The sequence below is a fragment of the Thamnophis sirtalis genome, unplaced genomic scaffold (genome assembly GCF_051295495.1).
Source record: "Thamnophis sirtalis isolate CommonGarterSnake01/CBP01778 unplaced genomic scaffold, rThaSir2_p1.2 scaffold_12, whole genome shotgun sequence".
NCBI lineage: Eukaryota > Metazoa > Chordata > Lepidosauria > Squamata > Natricidae > Thamnophis > Thamnophis sirtalis.
In genome coordinates this window covers 38,161,054-38,181,036 of record NW_028261392.1, presented here as the reverse complement: position 1 = coordinate 38,181,036, position 19,983 = coordinate 38,161,054, and the positions used below count along the sequence as shown (strand labels likewise).

Here is a 19,983-nt window from a genome sequence, read left to right as displayed (position 1 = left end):
ACCATCCTTCAGTGGTTCTCCTCCTACCTCTCGGACAGGTCGCAGTCGGTGTTGGTCAGAGGGCAGAGGTTGACCCCTAGGCCCCTCAATTATGGGGTGCCGCAGGGTTTGGTCCTGTCCCCCCTCCTATTTAACATCTACATGAAGCCGCTGGGTGAGATCATACGCCGGCACGGGACTAGATACCATCAATATGCGGACGATACACAATTGTATCTGTCCACCCCGTGCCAACTCGGTGAAGCGGTAGAAGTGATGTGCCAGTGCCTGGAGGCTGTTAGGGTCTGGATGGGAATGAACAAGCTTGCACTCAATCCCGACAAGACTGAGTGGCTATTGATGCTCCCTCTCAAGGATGGTCCAGCTATTCCATCTCTTAGCCTGGGGGGTGAAATTTTACACCCATCAGAGAGGGCTTGCAATTTGGGAGTCCTCCTGGATCTGCAGCTGACATTAGAACATCACTTGTCGGCTGTGACCAGGGGGGCCTTTGCCCAGGTTCGCCTGGTGCACCAATTGAGACCCTATCTGGACTGGGAGGCCCTTCGGATAGTCTCTCAAGCCCTCATCACCTCAAGACTGGATTACCGTAACGCGCTCTACATGGGGCTGCCCTTGAAGAGTGTTCGAAGACCAGTTACTCCAGAATGCAGCCGCGCGAGCGATTGTGGGTGCACCTAGGTACACCCATGTTACAGCTATCCTCCGTGAGCTGCACTGGCTTCCTATTGGTCTCCGGACACGCTTCAAGGTGCTAGTCGTTACTTTTAAAGCCCTACCTAGCATCAGACCTGGCTGCCTGAGAGACCGCCTCCTGCCAATGACCTCCCAGAGACCTATTAGATCGCCCAGACTAGGCCTCCTCCGGATTCTATCTGCCGGCCAATGTCGGCTGGCGACCCCCCGGGGGAGGGCCTTCTCTGTTGCTGCTCCGGCCCTCTGGAACGATCTCCCTGTTGAGATCAAGACCCTTACTACCCTTCCGGCTTTCCGTAAAGCGACCAAGACCTGGCTGTTCCGGCAGGTCTGGGGCTGTTGAATTATCCAGCCCCATTCTATGTTATGTATGTTGTTGTAATTTTAAATTGTTGTTTTTATTTTTATATCCCCCTTCCCTTTTTATTGTAAGCCGCCCGGAGTCTTCCGAGAGTGGGCGGCATACAAAACCAATAAATAATAATAATAATAATAATAATAATAATAATAATAATAATAATATCCACCATTAAGATTCTTCCATCGTCATCTGTGTGGATTTGCTCTGCTGAAATTGTATCCTTATTATACAGAACCACACCTTTTTTCTTGCATTGTGGCAATGTAGTAAATATTTTCCCTAGTTTAGGTTGTATCACTAATTGTTCCTGTTGTTTTTTAATGTGTACTTCTTGAAGGCAAATTATGTCCACTTTTAATTTATCTAATTTATGAAATGTTTTCCTTCTTTTAATAGCTGAGTTAAGTCCATTTATATTTATTGAAATTCATTTTTTCTCCTCCATGTTTATGTTTTATAGGTAGGGTTTACTGCTCTAGTAGATCTCGGTTCTCGTTGTTCTTTAGTATCCCCAGTGCCACCTACTGTGCTTTCTTCTTTTCCAGTTGCAGCCTGGCCATTATCTTGTAGTTCAATTAATGATTCTTCTTTTCCTGTCTCTCCCTCTTTCCCTCTAAAGTATTCTGCATAGAATAGTTCTGCTTTATCAATTGAATCTATTCTATGTCTTTGTTCTTGCCATAGAAACATCAAACCTTCTGGGATCAGCAATTTATAATTAACTCCTTAACTCTCTTCTTATCTCTCTCAGTATTCTTGGTACCTGTTTCAGAATCACAATCTCTTTGTCTTTGTATTTCAATGTTTTGTCTCTTGCCATCTGTAGTATTTGTGTCCTAATTGTTTTCTTAGTAAAACTTATGTGGACTTCTCTTGGAAGCTTGTTTTTCATTGCATATCTTGTAAAGACTTGATACACCTCGTCTATGCCATCCATCATCTTCTCTTTGGTTATCTCCAAGGCGCCTGCGAGAATTTCTATCATCTCTGCCAAGTTCTCTTCCTTTTCTTGTTCTATGTTTTGGAATCTGAGGTAGAATTCTGATCTGTCAATCTCCCATCCTAATATTCCACTTTTCTCTTTTTCGACCACACTTAATCGATATCAATATCTCCAATTTTCTTGTCTCTTTGTTCATCTTTTTCTTCAATTTTCTGGATTCTATCTTCAAATTTCATCGTCATTTGGTAGATGTTCTCAACTTTCTCATCTGTTTTTTCTGTTCGCTTTTCAATATTTTCGGTTCTTAATTCTATCTTTTGGATCCCTTGCAAAATCATTTGTAGTGTCCCTTCTTTGTCTTTTTCCTGCTGCAACATTGTCTGGATTGATCTTTGCCCTCCGGATGGTGAAGAGGAGGAAGTTGGTATTGAAGAGCCGGTGGTCGTTATCTTTTTACTCATTTCCACCAAGTTAATGAGCTTTATTGGCTGGGAAGTACAAAATTTTTGGGTTCTTCTATTCCTTAATCCATTTATGTGGAGGGTATTTGTAATCCACAATGATGCTAAAATAAAAAAAAAATGGAGAGAAAAACAGAAATAGGAGGAAAAAGTAGGGGACTTCAGGCTCTTATGAGCCCTAATCCAATTGGTTCCAGATGTTTGCAAAAAGAAAAAAATGAAAAAGGGCATTGTAAGTCAACAAAAATTCCCACTTTAAAAAGGAAGAAAATAAAAACAATCCATTTGACTTTTTGGTCAAATCTCGCTGCTTAATTACTTTCTGTCTTCAACTTTAACTTAGCCTTTTAGGGTGTTTTCTCAGATGTTAATACGGGGAAAAAATCTCACCAACATGACACGCTTCTCTTCTGTTTCTCTTCTGTTTAGGAGCTGTCCTGATTTGAGCAGCTATATGGCTGCCTCGCTGTTGCCGGCAAGAAACGGCTACTCACAAAGGGACTTTGTGATATCCCTGAGATCAACAGAATATGCCCCTCTCTATCACTGTATCTTCAGGACAGTTTAGGTTCAAAAGAACCGTCCAGCAGCAGAGATATCAACAGCAATCTTGTAGCTACAAGATTGCATGTCATCTCATCCGGATGTCAGCCCTGCCCCTCCTGCTGTATGTAGCTTTTGATGCCCCAGTTATGTGCATAACTATGCATAAATCTTAAAAACTATTTCAGATCCTTGGGTTGCATAGTGTTAACAGAACCTATTTCACATACTTTATTTAAATTAGGATAATGCTTCTGAGTCCAAGCAGGGGTTGGAATCAAATGGTTTGAAAGGCCACTTCCTACTGTACTGAATTTGTTGTGTGCTGCATTTAACCACCAAGCCTCTGTGCCCTGTAATGCATCTTTAAAAGTCTGCAGGAAGGTACAGGTGGTAATATTTTGTTAGAATTATATCGCCTACTCTTTCTGTCAAATTTAGGAGAGCAGTACATTATTATTGTTATTTATATACTTCCTGATTTGCAAAGACTCAGAGTGGTTTATAAATTATGAAAAACATTTAAAAACAAGAAAACAACACAAAATAAAAAGGAACAAAAATGGCAGAAATAACAGATTCAGATGGGACCAAAGGAAAAGAAGAAAGAGGGCTTAAATCATACTTTGCCTGGACAAAAATCCAAGTTTTTAAGACTCTTTGAAAACACCAAACAGTGTGGGAGTCATTCAAATCTGGAGCAACCTAATTCCAGAGTACTGCTACAGAGAAGATGTGCTTCTGTGACCTCAATAGATTGCATTGTTTTAATCAGAGAAACTGAACTGTGCCAACCCTGATAGATTGAATCAGCCAGGCAGGTACTATGGAAGACAGGTAGTCCTTCAATAAACCAGTCCAGAAGCCATGTAGAGCTTTATAGGTAGCAACCAGCACCTTGAATCATATTCAGAAGTGAATTGGAAACCAGTGCAGCTCATGAAGGAGAGATGTTCCATGGCATACTGAGGCATGGCCGATCGATCGGCCATGCCTCAGTATGCCATGGAACGATCTCCCCGTTGAGATCCGGACCCTTACTACCCTTCTGGCCTTCCACAAAGCGACTAAGACCTGGCTGTTCTGGCAGGCCTGGGGCTGTTGAATTATCCAGCCCCATTCTAAGTTATGAATGTTGTCGCAATTTTAAACTGTTGTTTTTATTTTTATATCCCCCTTCCCTTTTTATTGTAAGCCGCCCTGAGTCTTCCGAGAGTGGGTGGCATACAAAACTAATAAATAATAAATAATAATAAATAAATAATAAATGGCCATCATTGTCCGTGCCACTGCATTCTGGACCAGTTGAAGCTTTGAGGTGGCATTCAAGGCCATCATTTGTGGAGTACTTTGCAGTAAAGCTGTGAAGTGACCAGGTCATGAATATCTAAAGGGTCCCCAATCTAGGAAAGGGCACAACTGGCCCATTAGATCAAGGTGTGCAAAGAACCTTCTGGCTAAAGCTGCCACCTGCTCATCAAGCAGGAGCTGAATCTAGGAAGATATCCAAATTGCACACCACTCTTGAATGGGTAAATGATATACCATTCAAAGTCAAAGATGGAATATCCCAGATCTTGGTGATCCATACACCCACAGCTACTTGGATCAAGTCAGATAGTTCCTTTCCATCCAAACCAACAATCTCCACAACACCTCAACAATCAATTTGGCGAGGCCAGTTAAAAGATATAATTGGATATCATCAGTGTACTGATGACACCAAATCCCAAATCAGCAGACAATCTCGCTCAGCAATTTCATGTACAGTATATGTTGAAGAGGAGAGAGAAAATGAACCCCTGTGGCACTCCATTCTTCTTATTTAATATATACTTTTAATGTGTTTTTTTAATCAGTCGTTTCTTAGGCCATTATTACTGACCTACTTTATATTTAATATATTCTTCTTTTTTTAATCAAATATTTACCTTACTCTAAATTTAGAAGCTATCTGGGGATCCCTTTGTTAAGCCAAAAATGTATGTTACACATTTCCTAAAAGAAACAATAATGCCATGATCTTAAAACAAATTGCAAGAAATAGTAGCAAGTAGTGCTGCAACATTCCAATGTTAATTGTGCAAAAGCAAGCAAATAAAAAGTACTGTTTCTAAACTAGGCAAAAGGTTGCATGTTTTTCTGAAAAAAAAGTTATCGAAGACTGTCATAAGAGGCATTCCTACTCCCCTTGTCTTATATAACATGGGATGCCTTTGGTCTAGTAGTTAAGGCACCAGGCCAGAAACTAGGAGTCTGTGAATTCTAGTCTCATCTGAGGTATGAAAGTCAACTGAGAGAGTTTTGGTCTGTCTTTCTCTCTCATCCAAGCCACCTCACAGGGTTCTTGTTATGCAGCAAACAGGATGAGGAAGGAATATTAAGTATATTCACCGCTTTTAGTCATTTATCAATATAATAAATGCCATAAATAAATGTCTTTTCTAGGATAAGATATTGCTAAAATGTTTGATTCAGAACTTTTGTTTGATCCCCATACTGATTTAATAAAGGAACAAATTAATCAAATGCACAGAATTCATTAAAACTCATACAAACTTACTTATATTTATTTAATCTGATTTTTAGTCCTATAAAAATTAAGAGTCATACATTATTAAATCTTTATATGGAGACTATACTGGATTATGCGCAAGTTCTTTAAGATCCTCAAGGCCACTTACACACACCTGGGGTTGCCCATGTGCTTTTTTTTTGGAGGAATGTTACTAGTCCTTCATGAATTAACTAAAGAACTAAATGCAGTCTTCCTAAGTATTACAGTCTCTAAATGATCACAATGAAAAAGTAAGGTTAGCAGTTTCATAATTTAATGAAAAAAGTATTGTAAAAAGGAGATGTCTGAAAAAGATAGTCCATTTTTTTTAAAAAAACTGAATTTGGGTATGCATATGTGTCAAAACAAGAAAACAAATTAAAAGGTAACACTGCAAAGTTAGCTACTGAACATTTTGTGAAAACTAGCAATTAGATTTTGGAGAAGATACTTGAAATTATGAAGTTAAAAGGTCCTTCATGTATCTATGAAAATCATATAAAAGTATTAGGAAAAACACTATTGCCTGATGAGATTTATTTTAAACCATCAACCTAAAATTTGCAAAACAGTTGTAGCTTGCAGAAGCACCATTTCTTTCTTTTTCTCAAGCATGAGTCATGAATTGTAATGTTTTCTCCCCCTGACTGCTGAAAAAAATGTATCCCAATTTAGTCAGAACCAGTACGAAGAGAAATGAATTTTCTAGCACCATTCTGAATGGCTCAAAACACAAAGGCTACCTTTTCTCAAACTTAAAACAAAATACAATTGCATATTTACACCAAAGGAAATGCCTTAAAAATACAACTTTTTAAAGACAAAAAATAGATACAAAAGCTGACAAAGCAATTTTAAATATGTCTAAAACAAAAAAGTACAGACCTGCCAAAATTTATTATATAACTTTCATGAGTCAATTTATTCTTCCTAAGTAAATTGAATAGTATTAAGGCTTTCAAGGACATCAAGGTCCTCATTTGTTGTTATTGAATTCCAAATGTACAGCAATTATTGTTGTTTCACATTATGGCATTACATTACCAAACTAAATATGTGATTGCTCCAAAAATAAAAAAAATTATTCTGATTAAAAATCAGAGTGCAGCAATGTATGTAGCAATGAACAAAAGAATAAATTATGTAATGATGTTATGTGTGTGGATTTTATAATATTACAATGTTAGTTTAAAACAAAATTAGCTATGAAGATGTTTGGGAATCAAAAATACTTTATGATTTTTGATTATTTAAACCTAGAATTCAATGTACAGAGACGTTTGCATAAACTGATTTTAAACATTTTGGCTCAGAAATCTGAACATATTTGTTAGCTTACAAAAAATACTAACATGTTGGGAAGGGAATCAAGTTTTAAGAATATATGGGAAAATTTGGCATCACCGGTGATTGCCTGAATATGTTAAAGAAATTAAGTTCTTCTAGTGTTAAACATTATCCACACACCAGCCATTTTTATTGGCTGGCTGCATAACCTATTTTACAGGTGCAATGCACAACAAGTTACTATGTACAAAGGGATTAAAAACAATTTAAAAATACTAGAAGTTAAAAGGTATTTACAGAATACAGCAATTTATAATAGTGAAAAGGAACACAAATTTTAGACATTTACTATTGGGAAAAATCTAGAGGTCAGTGTGTGTTTGGCAGCATTAACTGTGGAGTTTATAAACTTTCCTCAATAGATTAGGAGGATATATGATATATTCTGATGATATATAATGTTTATTTGAAAGTAAGCCCCACTAAGTTAAAATCGGTCCTACTTCTAGGGAGAGGCTCATATAATTTGTTCTAATATTGACTGAGAACATGATTTTTTTTCTAGTAGTCACATGACTCAATTCAGAAAAACACTTCAGCAGACATTATTTCAAATGTGACAATTCTTGGAAAAGCTGAGCTTGAAGTGTTTTCATGAAATGAGAATCTATTGCAGCTGCAACAAGAATTATCTAGTCACTGTAGATTGTCAAAGGATGATGAAAGAGCTTTTTGAGTGTCCCCCCCAAAAAAAAATAGTTGGGGGAGGGGAGGGAGCAATCTCCTCAAAAGAGCAAACCATTGTAGTTTGGAGAAATATTGTCAATTGCTTGTGGACCCTGCACTCTAACTTGGGAGATTTCTCAAGGTTTATAATCATTACTCAGATACCCACAAAGTTGAGCTATTTTCATTTTCAGGGATTTCTATCACCTTTGCACTGAACTATGAGAAATTAAGTTTCTTTTTTTTCTATTTTGACAATCTCTACTGAAGTCTTTATTTGGGCTTTCTCGGCCTGAGCTGCTTTTCCTCAGTCTGATCTGCCCTTTATTCTCTTCACTCTCTGCTTCAGAATCACTGAGTTCCAGATCAGGGCAATACCCATCATTTTCTTGATAGGGGGCACTCCCCATTTGATATTCAAAAGTCTGCTTGCCCCACGGACGCTCTCTTACTGAAAACCTTCTTGATGGTTTTTCACACCTGAGATCTTCGGTAGTCCTCACCAAACTGTTGGTTGCTTCTTTGAACGACCTGCTAAAGTGTTCCATGGTGGATTTTCTGAAGGTACTCTGGCTAGCCTGGTGGGCTGAGAGTAAAGACTGTTGTTCGTATGTTGTTTGGCTGGAGCTGTCTCGCTGAGTGATATCTCTAACTCTGCTCATTAAGCCATTAGATTTTTCTAATTTAGAATTGTGTTGAATTCTCCCATTCCCAACAGAAGACTGTCCATGCAATGTAGCTTGAAGTGCCAGTGGCTTGCCAGATGATTGCCCAGGATGGAAAAGTTCAGATAAGTTCTCAGACCCAGAATCCTTTGTTACAATTCTAGCTTTTGTAATGCCTTCCAGTAAGCCATTGCTTCTGTTTTCATGCTGAAATCTTGAGTAGGACTTCATATTTGAAATAAACGTTTCCTTGGATAGTGAAATACCTTTTTTATTATAAATCATGACATTGTTATCAGGAGAAAATGTTTTGGTACCAGTTTTTAAGTTGCTTTTGCAATCGCCCAATGATTTTGGCATTTTTAATTTTAAAGTGATTCGAGGAGGAGGGTAGAACAATGTATTGTCTAGTGCACTTGTTAAGGAATGACCTGAAAGAGATAAAGGTAAGAGAGAGATTTAAGACCCAACTTTTATCATGAAAACTTGTATAATGTATCCTTTATGAAACTGTTACATATACAGTAGCAACCACACATATTCAAAATGTAAATTACAGTTTTTTTTAATTATTTGTTAAATTTATTTGCTGCCTATCTTGCTGTAGGGCTACTCTGAGTGGCCTACAACAATAAAAACATAGAAATTAAAAGTGTAAACATAACAGTAGCAAAGTAATGGAACAATACAATAAACAATGAAAAAGGAAACAATGAGAACAGATCGTATGAAAATAAAAGATGGGCAGGCAAGGAAGCAAGAAGCAAGGGGTGGGATTTGCAATCAATCTGGTAGCCATCTCCACCTCAGTAACCCCCCCTCCCAATTGTACTCCTAAGCCTATCAGCAGAGCCAGGTCTTCAGGCTCTTATGGAAGGATAGGAGAGTAGAAGCACCTTGGAGGATATGGAGTTCCAAATGGTGGGTACTATGGCAGAGAAGGCTGCTCTATTGGATCCCGATAGTCAGGAGTTCATTGACCGACGGGATCTACAGTAGGTCCTCTGCCAGCACAAATGGGGCAGGCTTGTCTTAGTGGGATGAGATGGTTCATCAGGTAGCCTGGACTTATGCCATTAAGGACGTTTTGAAGGTCATAACCGACACCTTGAACTGCATCCAGAACCAGACCAATAGCCAATGAACAGAGGTGTAAAATGGGCATTCTAAGGGCCCCAAAGCCTGCCCCACTGAACAAGCTTCAGCTTCAGAATGGATTTCAAGGGTAGTTCCATACAGAATGCATTGGAGTAATCCAGATGAAAGATGGGGGTGGATCTCTCATTCCCTATCAACACCAATTGGTCTGGCCTTGTCTAGCCTCAACTTGCACAGCTGGCCCAAAAGGATACCATGGTAGAAGGTATTGAAAGCCACTGAGAGGTCAAGGATAACAAGAATAATTGCACTAGCGCCATCTTGCTCATCGCACAGATTGTCCATAAGGGCAACCAAATCTGTCTCTGTTTCACAGCCTTGACTGAAATGGGTTCAGAAAATCTCTTTCATCCAGGACTCTCTGAAACTGCCAAGCAACCTCTTCCTTTACCATCTTCTCTAAAAAGTGAAGATGGGAAACTAGAAAACAGTTGTCCAGATAAGTGGGGTTGAATGATGGTTTTTTAAGGAGGACAAACCAAGGCTTCCTTAAAAGGTCCCAGGAATGTCCCTTCCTGCAGTGAGGAATTTATCACTGAATAAACCCACCTGCTGGTCATCATTCTGGAGCTTTCACCCGCCATGAGGGACAAGGATCTAACTGTCAGGTAGTTGCACTGACAGTACAGCCACACTTCCTTAAATCCAACAGGACCAACTGTTCTCAAATTACAGAGCAAGATATCTCCCTAGGCATCTCATAAGGACCTGCACTATGCATGGAAACAAATCTAAGCAATTTTATACAGGGCTTCTGCATAGCCCTGAAGATGATAATTGAAACCCACCTGGCCTAGGTGGGGGCATTGTAGAAGCAATAAGAGTAGAGAACTAGCATTGTTTTGTCATTTTTATGAGATAGGTCTTACTAATTCTCTAATGTCTAGCTAGAGTCATCATTCGTTTTTCTCTAGTGGCACTCTAGGCATCTCTTAACCCATTTCAGAATCCTCAGTTCCTCCATGAACTATAGGAAATGATGGATGCAAAGGGTCAAGAGTGGTCACAGGTGCAATCTTGTCCAGAGCCTCAGTGGACTTATGGTTCCAAGCCATTACTAAGGCTTCGGCAGCACTGCACAGCAAATTCTTAAGGATATCCCTCAGTTCCTCCTAGCACCTTTTTGGATCCATCTGTCTCCAAGGGCAGACTGCTTGAATGGGTCCAGTCAGAGTGGGTGGTGTAAGAGAGCCTCAGGGATATCAAGGAGTGATATCATGGTCTTTTTCCTCTCCAAATACTGTTTATTTGCAAGTATTAAAACTGCTTTGTTTTGAGAACACAAATGTAATCCAGAACAAAAAATGTTATTAAAAAAAACTCAAATACTTATGTACTGCTTGTACAATTGAGCGTAGATGCCTGTTGGTATCTAGACTGCATATTTTTAAATGGGAAAAACTATACGGTACAATCAAATAAAAGCAAATTATTATACTGTCTGAACCTGATGGTGCACTGCTGCTAGGGGCTGTTAGGGGGCTCACAGACTACCAACCTTTTTCTGATGGTTAACTACTACAACTGCCAGCACAACATTCTTTTTTTCTTTACTCTCCCACTGTCTTTAGTTATGGCTTGCATTACAAGCAAAAGAAAAATCCAAAGGTAACAGTCAACTGCTTTCTTTCTGTTAAGTTCTAGCTTAAAAGCTGAAAGGCTAAAAGGATTGATGCCAATGTGAGTGTCAAAGTCAATTTAATACAATGATTCTGGGGGTAATTTTGCAAAAGGAGAATACAGATTTAGATAAGCTTTGAATAAAAATATTAATTTAAAGAAATAATTAGGGCTAAGCCTGGGAAAAACAGTAGAAGAGCAAGGTAAGATTCAGAGAAAAGGGATGATTCCATATACAGACATGGAATCCTATACAGATTCTTTCTAAAGCAATGCAAGCTTCACCAGATGTCTATTTCCACATTCTAATATATGCTATAATTATCCAGTTATTTGTACAGTGAATATATTACAATTGCATAAATTGACTATAGCATATAATTATTAGATAACTTATTCTTGTGAAAAAGAATTTTTACGATCCAGTGAAAATACGATTTTAAAGGTTGAGAGATACTAAGGTATAGAAAATAAATCTGTTATGCATTCATTACCTGCAGCAATTTCCTGATTAATAAGTTGGACTTGTAAATTGAAGACCTGTTCATGTGCTTTGCTATGAGAAAGTTTTATTTTTTCTCTTCTGCTTACCATGTAGCAAAGATTCCTTACCTACAGAAAACACAAAATCAAGCACCTGAAAAAGCTTGCAAAACGTTTTTTTAAAAAACCATTAAGAATAAATTCCTTGACAAAAGTTTATTTCTATCTGTATACTTAAAATTATTTATAAAAATGAAATCTAAAGATTCAAATTATATTGAATTATCTTGGCTTAAAACAATTCTTTTTAGAACTCCAGTTGTAACTAACCATGCGTAAAAAACTGCTTCAACTGACAGTGGACGGTTCCACCACAAAACCGCGTTCGACGAAACTGCATAGCTGACATCATCAACAGGGCGACAACAGCGCGGAGACAGAAGCACGCTGTAAACACTAAACCTAAAATTAACCCCTAAACCTAAACCTAACCCCCCTAAACCTAATCCTAAACCTAACCCTTAACCTAACCCTAAACCTAACCCTTAACCTAACCCTAAACCTAACCCTAACCCTTAACCTAACCCTAAACCTAACCCTAACCCTTAACCTAACCCTAAACCTAACCCTAAAGCTAACCCTTATCTTAAGTTGAATCGGCTTGCTTTCAAAGCGCTATTTAAAGCGCCCTTCTTTCTCCGCGCTCGCTGTTGTCGCCCTGTTGATGACGTCAGCGACGCGGTTTAATCGGGCATGACTTAGTCAAGCGCGGTTTTGTCGTGCCATGACAGTGGACACCCATCTGGTTACAGAGAACTATAAGGATCTCAGGAAGATAAGTTTCCTTTATAATCTTTACATCTTATCTTACAACTAATGTTGTATAGTTTTATGTTCACCAGAGCACTTTCTTTATGATCTCTTTAAAATACTCCAATTTTTCAAAATATTCCCCTTTATAATTCTATAATCCCATTTTACTCTCCATTCACGTATTACTCTTTTGGATACTTTAAATGTCCACAATGAAAAGATTAGCAGTGGCCATCATGTCGGAGAACCAGGTTAGTCCCTTTCCTGTTTATTGGAGGTAGTTTCTAAAACCAGAGTTAAAAGGGAAGTCTATAACAATCTCATTAATGATATAGTATCTTCCATTTAATTGTTACTCTATCCCTCATTCTCCAGTACAGATTTTTTTTCTTATTGCAACAGCTTCATTTATAACAGCATCAATTACTTACCCTCTCTAAATCCTGTCTTAAATGCATAAACATTCTCATTCGAGTATGAATGCTATCTTCTTTTGGCTGAACCAAGCCATTTTCTTCATCCTCCTTGGGAGGAAATAATGGTTTATTAAAGTTACTCTTCCTTTTTAATTTCCAGTAATTAAAAGTTAAGTCCACAGTGAGCTTAGGAAGCCCCAGTTCTGCTGCAACATCATCTATTCTCACAAGTGAGTAGAACTCTTCCTCCAATTCCTGAAGTTTCTGGGCACGCAAACTGGTTTTCTCCCTCTCGGATTGTTTCTGGTCTACTGTGTTCTTGAGGTTCTCTGTATCAGACATCAAATTTTGCTTGGTTTTGCTATGCTTTAGACAATATGACTTGAACTTGACTTCATCACCATCATCCAGGATTGTTTTCATTTCTAAGCTATGCTCAAAGGCACATGTGACATGAAAGGCAGTGATACAGCTCTTCACAGAGCACTGTTGAATGAAAACAAATCAAGCATCAACACACTGAAACTCCCCTTAATAAAGCTCTTATGATTATAGGGGCTATTTCAGAAAAAAACTGAAGAAACACTGCTTCCAGCAATGCACTTGTATCTCTCCCCCACCCCCTTGGGCAAACCTTTGACCACTTCTGGAATTCCTCCTAAATCGTCTTCCCCAAAACTAGATCACTCTAAACAATTCACCCCTTCCTGGCACACAGTTAGCAACAATTCAAGATTTGAACAGAACTTTTAAGCTCCTTAAAGAAGTTACATGTTTTTCTGTATATGACACAGAGATACAAGAAAAAAGCATGTAGCAACAGTGAAACATATGCACCCATGGAAATGCCAAATTTCTCCTCCATCCCACATCAAATTGGAAACCTTCCACAATCCTACAAATGCCTAACTATCTTGTTTATTGTCTACATTCTTTATCTGAAGACCAAAGATTTCTAAAAGCTGCTTATCAGGGAACAAAATGGCTGCTAAACTTGTATTCTTTCCTCATATTATGAGGAAGATATTTGATACCAATCAGAATGAACTATGCTTAGCTAGTGAACCATTTCAATTTTTTAAGTTCAAACAATACAGCATAGAAATCAGTACATACTTGGATACAAGCACCAGTTTTCACTTTGCATAAACTGCAAACTAAAGCCCATCTACTTGGGGGGATGTGAGACACTTTTGTAATCGGTTCCATCCTTTCTGGACAAGCAATGCTTACCTGCAATGCAAAACAACCAAAACTACTTTATTTTTCTACTTTAGCATTTTGCAAAACAAAGAAAACATTTAAACCACAGTAGTAACGCTAATAAGTTAAAATGAAATTAATTAAATTTCTGATAATGTTCCTATGATAGCTAATACAGTAAAAATATAATAAAATACTATAACATTTTGCTCTGAATAGAAGTGATTTATCGATTTATCGATTTATCTATCTATCTATCTATCTATCTATCTATCTATCTATCTATCTATCTAATATAAGCAGTCACAACAGGAAACCTATGGAATAATAATCATGATACAAATAGCGCAATTGCCATACTAGCATCAAACTTCAAAGTATCCAAGGATGGAATTTGTATCATGATATGACCTGCACTGCAAATTTTCAAATTTATGGTTCACTAGGTGTACCATTGGTTATAAAGGAAGTTGAGGTTTTGAGCATCACATGTGTCCAACAAAAGACTAAGCTGGAGAAGACTTCAAGGTGAACCAACTGGACTCATCCTGACCCAGGTTTTTTGCTGATATCTGTCAATTACTTTTAACTAATATCCAACTAATTGGGCAGATTAATAATAAAAAAGATGTTGAAGAAGGGTAATCCTCAAAATGGCAAAGGAAGTACAGCTATGAATTGAAGACAGCTGAGTCAGCACCCTGAACTAGTAGTAAAATGATGGAGAAAGAGGAAAATGTCCCATATTCTCTCTAAGTCCAATCAAATGCAAAAATCAAGAGTTATACTTGTAAGGGTATCTATAATTCAGTTTATATCACTCATAAATTGGTTCCTGATAGCAACAAAAATATTTGATATTGTTTATAATACTTGGCAAATATTTAAGATAAAATAGAGAGGATAGCAAAGTATTATTTGGAAATTAAAATAAAGATGAGTTGGGAAGAAAGGGGTGAGAGTTGAGAGCTCAACATAGCACTCACCTTAACTAGTTAAACAGGGCTGTCAAACTCATGGTTCGTGGGCCGGATGTGTCATGCCCACTCCCAGTTTAGCGAAGGGGAAAAAAGTCCCCATACATCACGTGATGCTGCTGTGACGACGCAAGTTTGACATCCCTGAGTTAAAGGATCTAATTCATCAACTGTGAACTCTATTCTCTTCTGAATAGTGAGGGTGGGGGAGTAAGTGGAAGAGGAGATTGGGGGCAGCTGTGAAAGAATAGAGGACGAAAAGGATAGCTAGTCAGAGTAGGATAGTTGTGGTTTCATTGTTGGTAATCTGTTTTGTGGGAATGATAAAGAAAACAAGAATACTAGAAGTATAATGGATGGTTTCATTAAATGATAGGGGATAAACTACAATAAAAAAATATAATTAATAAATACTAAAAATCCTTAAATTTAATTGAAGTTGTCTTATAGGAAATATATATCAGAAGAATTATGATAAATATATTGGAAGGAAATTTCTTCCAGAAAGAACTATAGAGGTGGCCATCATAATAAAGCAGAAAATATTCAAAAAGAGAGGGAAGATTTACTTTTATTAAAGGGAAGCTGAACAATTGGGGTTTAAAAAATCTTAAATAAAGTTAACCTGGGAGAATTTTGTTCTAGGAGAAGGTTTAAATATTAATATAGGTACAAATAGAGCATTCAGGAGATTGCAGGCTTTGATGAAAATGCATCAAAGAATGGCTCAAAACTGGAATTTTCTAGATAAACTTTCAGTGAGTAATTATTGCACTAAAGTACGGCGAATTGCTCTTATAAAAAATTGCCAATAATATTCATTGCCAATAATATTGACTTCTTAGCTGAATTTTAACTGTATCTGGAAAGATTATATCAGTTTTATATAAGTTACACTAATAACTTTTGATAAATTGCTGAAATTATTTCTTCCTGCCCTATAGAATATTAAAAATGAAAAATAAAACAAAACAAAAACTAGGGTTCTTGTATCACAGAATCTTCCCCTTGCATATAAACAGTGTAGATAAAAAGACAACATGTAATTAATATAATCATACCTCTGGAATCCAGAGAGCACAACTCACATGTGCCCACTTAGTACCCGTTCTTGTGGCTTTCATAGCTCCACCCCTCTTTGGACACAAGAGACACTGAGGATGTATACCTAAAACACAAGTACGGCAAAGCCAACTCCCCTCAGGAACCTTTAGGATGCCATAGCAAGCCTGGAGATTAAAAAAGAAAACACTGTTTTATATAAGAAAGAAGTATATATTATTTACCTTTTTACTTACTCTTTTAACCATTATTTACCAATTTAACCACAGCAAATTTTTACACAAACTTATTTTCAAAGTAGAAACACAATGCTCAGAAAAATCACCTTTTCCTTAATAAATTACATTTTATTTTATTCTTAGTGATAAAAACAGAATATCCATCAAGGGCACAGGTGTGGCTTCTCAAAAGAAAAGGAAACTTGGGTAGCAACTTCAGTACCAGCCCTTTTTTCAATTTAAATATATACAAACAAGGAATAGACTATGAATATAAAGAACAATTATTTTTGTAAGTATTATTGATTTAGGAAAGGAGCTTTTTATGACACCTACGGATCTTTTTTACATGTTTACACCATTTTTAAAATAATCTGGGAAAGTACTCTAATTGGTTTTAGGAATAAAGGATCTCAAAAGGACTGTTTATAGATAGTTGCATCAGGAATGTACTATTTTTATCCAGTAGGGGGAACTCTTGGCCAAGCATAAATTTAATAAAGCTGAACATCCCTTTTCATGAGTGTTATTAACAAGGATCATTCTATGGTTTAAAAACTTGTTGCTTTCTATCCTGTTCTTTTCTCATTGTTCATGAGGTAGAAGAAGATAATTTTCAGAAAATAATTTTTAGAAGATAATTTTCCTTAATAACTTTATGAATTCTTAAAAATATTAATAGAATCAGACCAGGAAATTTAATTCCTTATTCAATGTAAGAATTAATTTAAACCTTCTCCAAGAGATGGCTGCCCAGCCTCTAGTTAAACACAGATATCTCATATGTTCAGCTAAGACTCATTCGGAAATATTCTTCTTTCCTCTATGACAAGCATAAGATTGATCATTACATTGGCTGCATTCAAGATTTGAATGCCCATCAATATAGACATTGCAAATCCAGGCATATCTATTCAGAAATCCTGGGTTCTTTCCCAAAGCACATACTTAGAAGATGCATTCAGACTTCCCCCCAACCCTTAAAAAAAGAACAAAATCTTGTCTTTTTAGATCTGATCCAGTTGAGAACTCTACTCATCTCCCCTCATTCACCAGAAAAAATAACAACTATTCAGATCTCATTTTCTGGCAAGAGCTAAAGCAAGACATGGAAGTACTCTACTGCTGATTTCCAGATAATTCCTTCTGTGACTCTTCCCACTTGACCCTTCTCCTTGGGCCTGGAAGTTATGTAATGCTGTTTACAAGTTGCATTGCTAATTTAGTGAGTGACTAATATTAAAATAGGACAAATGACAGCTGAACGTTTGTACATTATTCTGCCACACATTCTGGAATGTGATTGGTGGACAGAGGATGCGGAGTGTGAGGACACTATATGCCAGAGAAGGAATCTTGAACTCAGTGGACCATCCAGTCAGAGGTGCAGCAAAGGTTACATTGTGGGGAATATTAAAGTAAGATGTTTCTGTATTAGCATATTTTCTATCCTTTCAAGGACAGAAGAAAAAATAATTGGCCTTAAGAGTAAAGGAGTAAATTTCAAATGATATGAGGAAAAGCCATTTGACTCAATTTTAATACTTCTTTACCTCCCCCTACATATCAGGGGTGTCAAACTGGCGGCCTGCAGGCCGGATGCTTCACACGCAGGCCATGCCCACCCCAGCTCCACGAAGGGAAAAAATGTTGTGATACGTCACGTGATGGCAACGTGATGAGGCGATTTTGACACCCACGCCCTGTATGATGACCTGAACTGTAGACTGCACCTAAAGTGATATAACGTGCACAGAGTAGGATGAAATTATTACTTCCAATGATTGAAACCAGCAGTTTTAGTAAGGTAACTGAAAACTGGATTTGAATGCTTTGACACTTTTATTTCCTTTAGTGCCATCTCCTGCTGAAACAGTCAGCAATAATAAATACAGTTTGTTATTTGATGTTTTTGTCCAAAAACTATACTTTTGCTAAACCATGGATGTAGATTTTTTTTTTGCTAGGATTTTGGTCATTTTTATATTTTACACATTGTACACTCAACATATGCTTTCTTGTACAGTAATACTTAGTTCAGAGATTTTATTTATAATAATTACTTTAATTGTCTTCTGATTTATATTTAGTCCACAAATTTTGATTAACATTTGCAAACATTGCTCAATATTTACTAACAAAACAGTATCTGAATAAATTATTACTGTATCTTCTTGTCATGCTTCTGAATCTTCTTTGAAAATAACTTGTACTGTATTTAATGTACGGTATTTAAAGATCAACAATGGCAATGCATATTCTTACCACACATAATATCTGAAACAATTTTCTTTTTTCTTCAATTTTAAAAACTGCTCTTTGTTTCTAATATAAATTCATAATGATGCATGTGTCTCTACCATCCAATCCTGTATTTTTCAATATATTTTGTTCTATTAAATTAAATGCATTTTCATACAATTCTCAACACACATAAAAACCCACATTCATATCTCTACAATTTTACTGGTTTTCATATGCTAAAAAGAACATTCCTGCTATCTAATACATTCCTGAATCCAATTTATGTTATGCTCAGAACAATTTCACATTTCTGAAAAATCCTCTCGTTTATCTTCGGAAGACCATTTAAAAATATGACTTACCAAGGCTATCATAGAGATTTGTTACATTTGTATGTTTGTTTTAGACAGAATAAGTAAACTTAGATATTATATACCCATCTGGAATAATTCCTGTATTGTATAATATGTTGAATTTTGTAAAGTATCTATCATAATTTTATTACTTATTGAGCCGTTCTATAGTGAGTTAGGTGGCATATACATTTAATTAATAAATATTTAATATTTTTAAATATATAGTATAGACACTTTTTATTCTTTAAGTTGTTTGCATTTGTGTGTGTGTGTGTGTGTCAAACATCCTATATCCATGTTCATATAATTATAATCTCATGATGTAAAGTAACAGTGGGGGACTGGGCTGGACAACTGCAACATCCTTTATATGGGGCTGCCCTTGAAGAGCATTTGGAGCAGAATGCAGTGGCAAGGGTAGTTAATGGTGCCAGTTATTCAACATATATGTCACCAGTGCTCTGCAAGTGCACTGGCTTCCAGTGTGGTCACAGATATTGGTCAAGGTGCTGGTAGTTATGTTTAAAGTTTAAAGATGCCTTGGGATTGGGTTACTTATCCAATCTGGCAAGGGACAGGCTCTGGGTACCAACAGCTGAGAAATGTCAGCTAGTGGGGCCCAGATAAGCCTTTTCTGCTATAGTTCCTGCCTTTTGGAACATCTTCTCTCAAAGATCAAATTAGCCCTGACCCTGCTTGCCTTTTGTAAGACTGAAAAGTTGGTTTTGCGTCTTGAGTGTGGAATCCCAGGTGTGTGAGGGAGCTGGTTCTAGTTATGTTAATGGCAGCTGCTATGTATTTCTATGTTTGTATTATGTCTTTTATCCACTTTATTGTAAAATATCCCAAATGTAACCTATATAAAACAGCCAAACAAACAAAGACAACCCAATACGGTACAATACAAACAGTTGTTCAAGGTGTATTTCCAGGTATGTAATATATTCACATAGTTTGTGTATACGTAATTTCATTTATTTTTAATGCATATATTTAGCTTCCAATATTTTGTTTCACTACATCAATTTTTCTTTGTACTTCAAATTTTTCTCCTGACTTCTCCTGGTACATTTTTGAATATTTTCACTTGTTTTTTGTTTTTGCTTTTAAAAAATGTGACTCTTCCCCTAGTTCTAAAATTTTGTTTGTCATAACATCCCTTCTTTTGTGACAATTTTCATCAAGTAAATTTTC

At 36.9% G+C, this 19,983-nt stretch overlaps 1 protein-coding gene across 3 annotated transcripts in view; it reads right to left on the bottom strand.

The window, feature by feature from the left end:
• Positions 1–6,775: 6,775 nt before the first annotated feature.
• The window catches only part of JADE3 (jade family PHD finger 3), a 32,696-nt gene continuing 19,488 nt past the window's right edge, over positions 6,776–19,983 (bottom strand). For all 3 annotated transcript variants that reach the window (XM_014059502.2, XM_014059503.2, XM_087726669.1), the window contains exons 7-11: positions 15,971–16,138; positions 13,846–13,962; positions 12,745–13,215; positions 11,512–11,629; positions 6,776–8,670 (exon numbers count right to left, since the gene is read on the bottom strand). In XM_014059502.2, the coding sequence (XP_013914977.2) occupies positions 7,778–8,670; positions 11,512–11,629; positions 12,745–13,215; positions 13,846–13,962; positions 15,971–16,138 (1,767 nt within the window). In that variant the 3' untranslated portion in view covers positions 6,776–7,777. The remainder of the gene's footprint in view (positions 8,671–11,511; positions 11,630–12,744; positions 13,216–13,845; positions 13,963–15,970; positions 16,139–19,983) is intronic.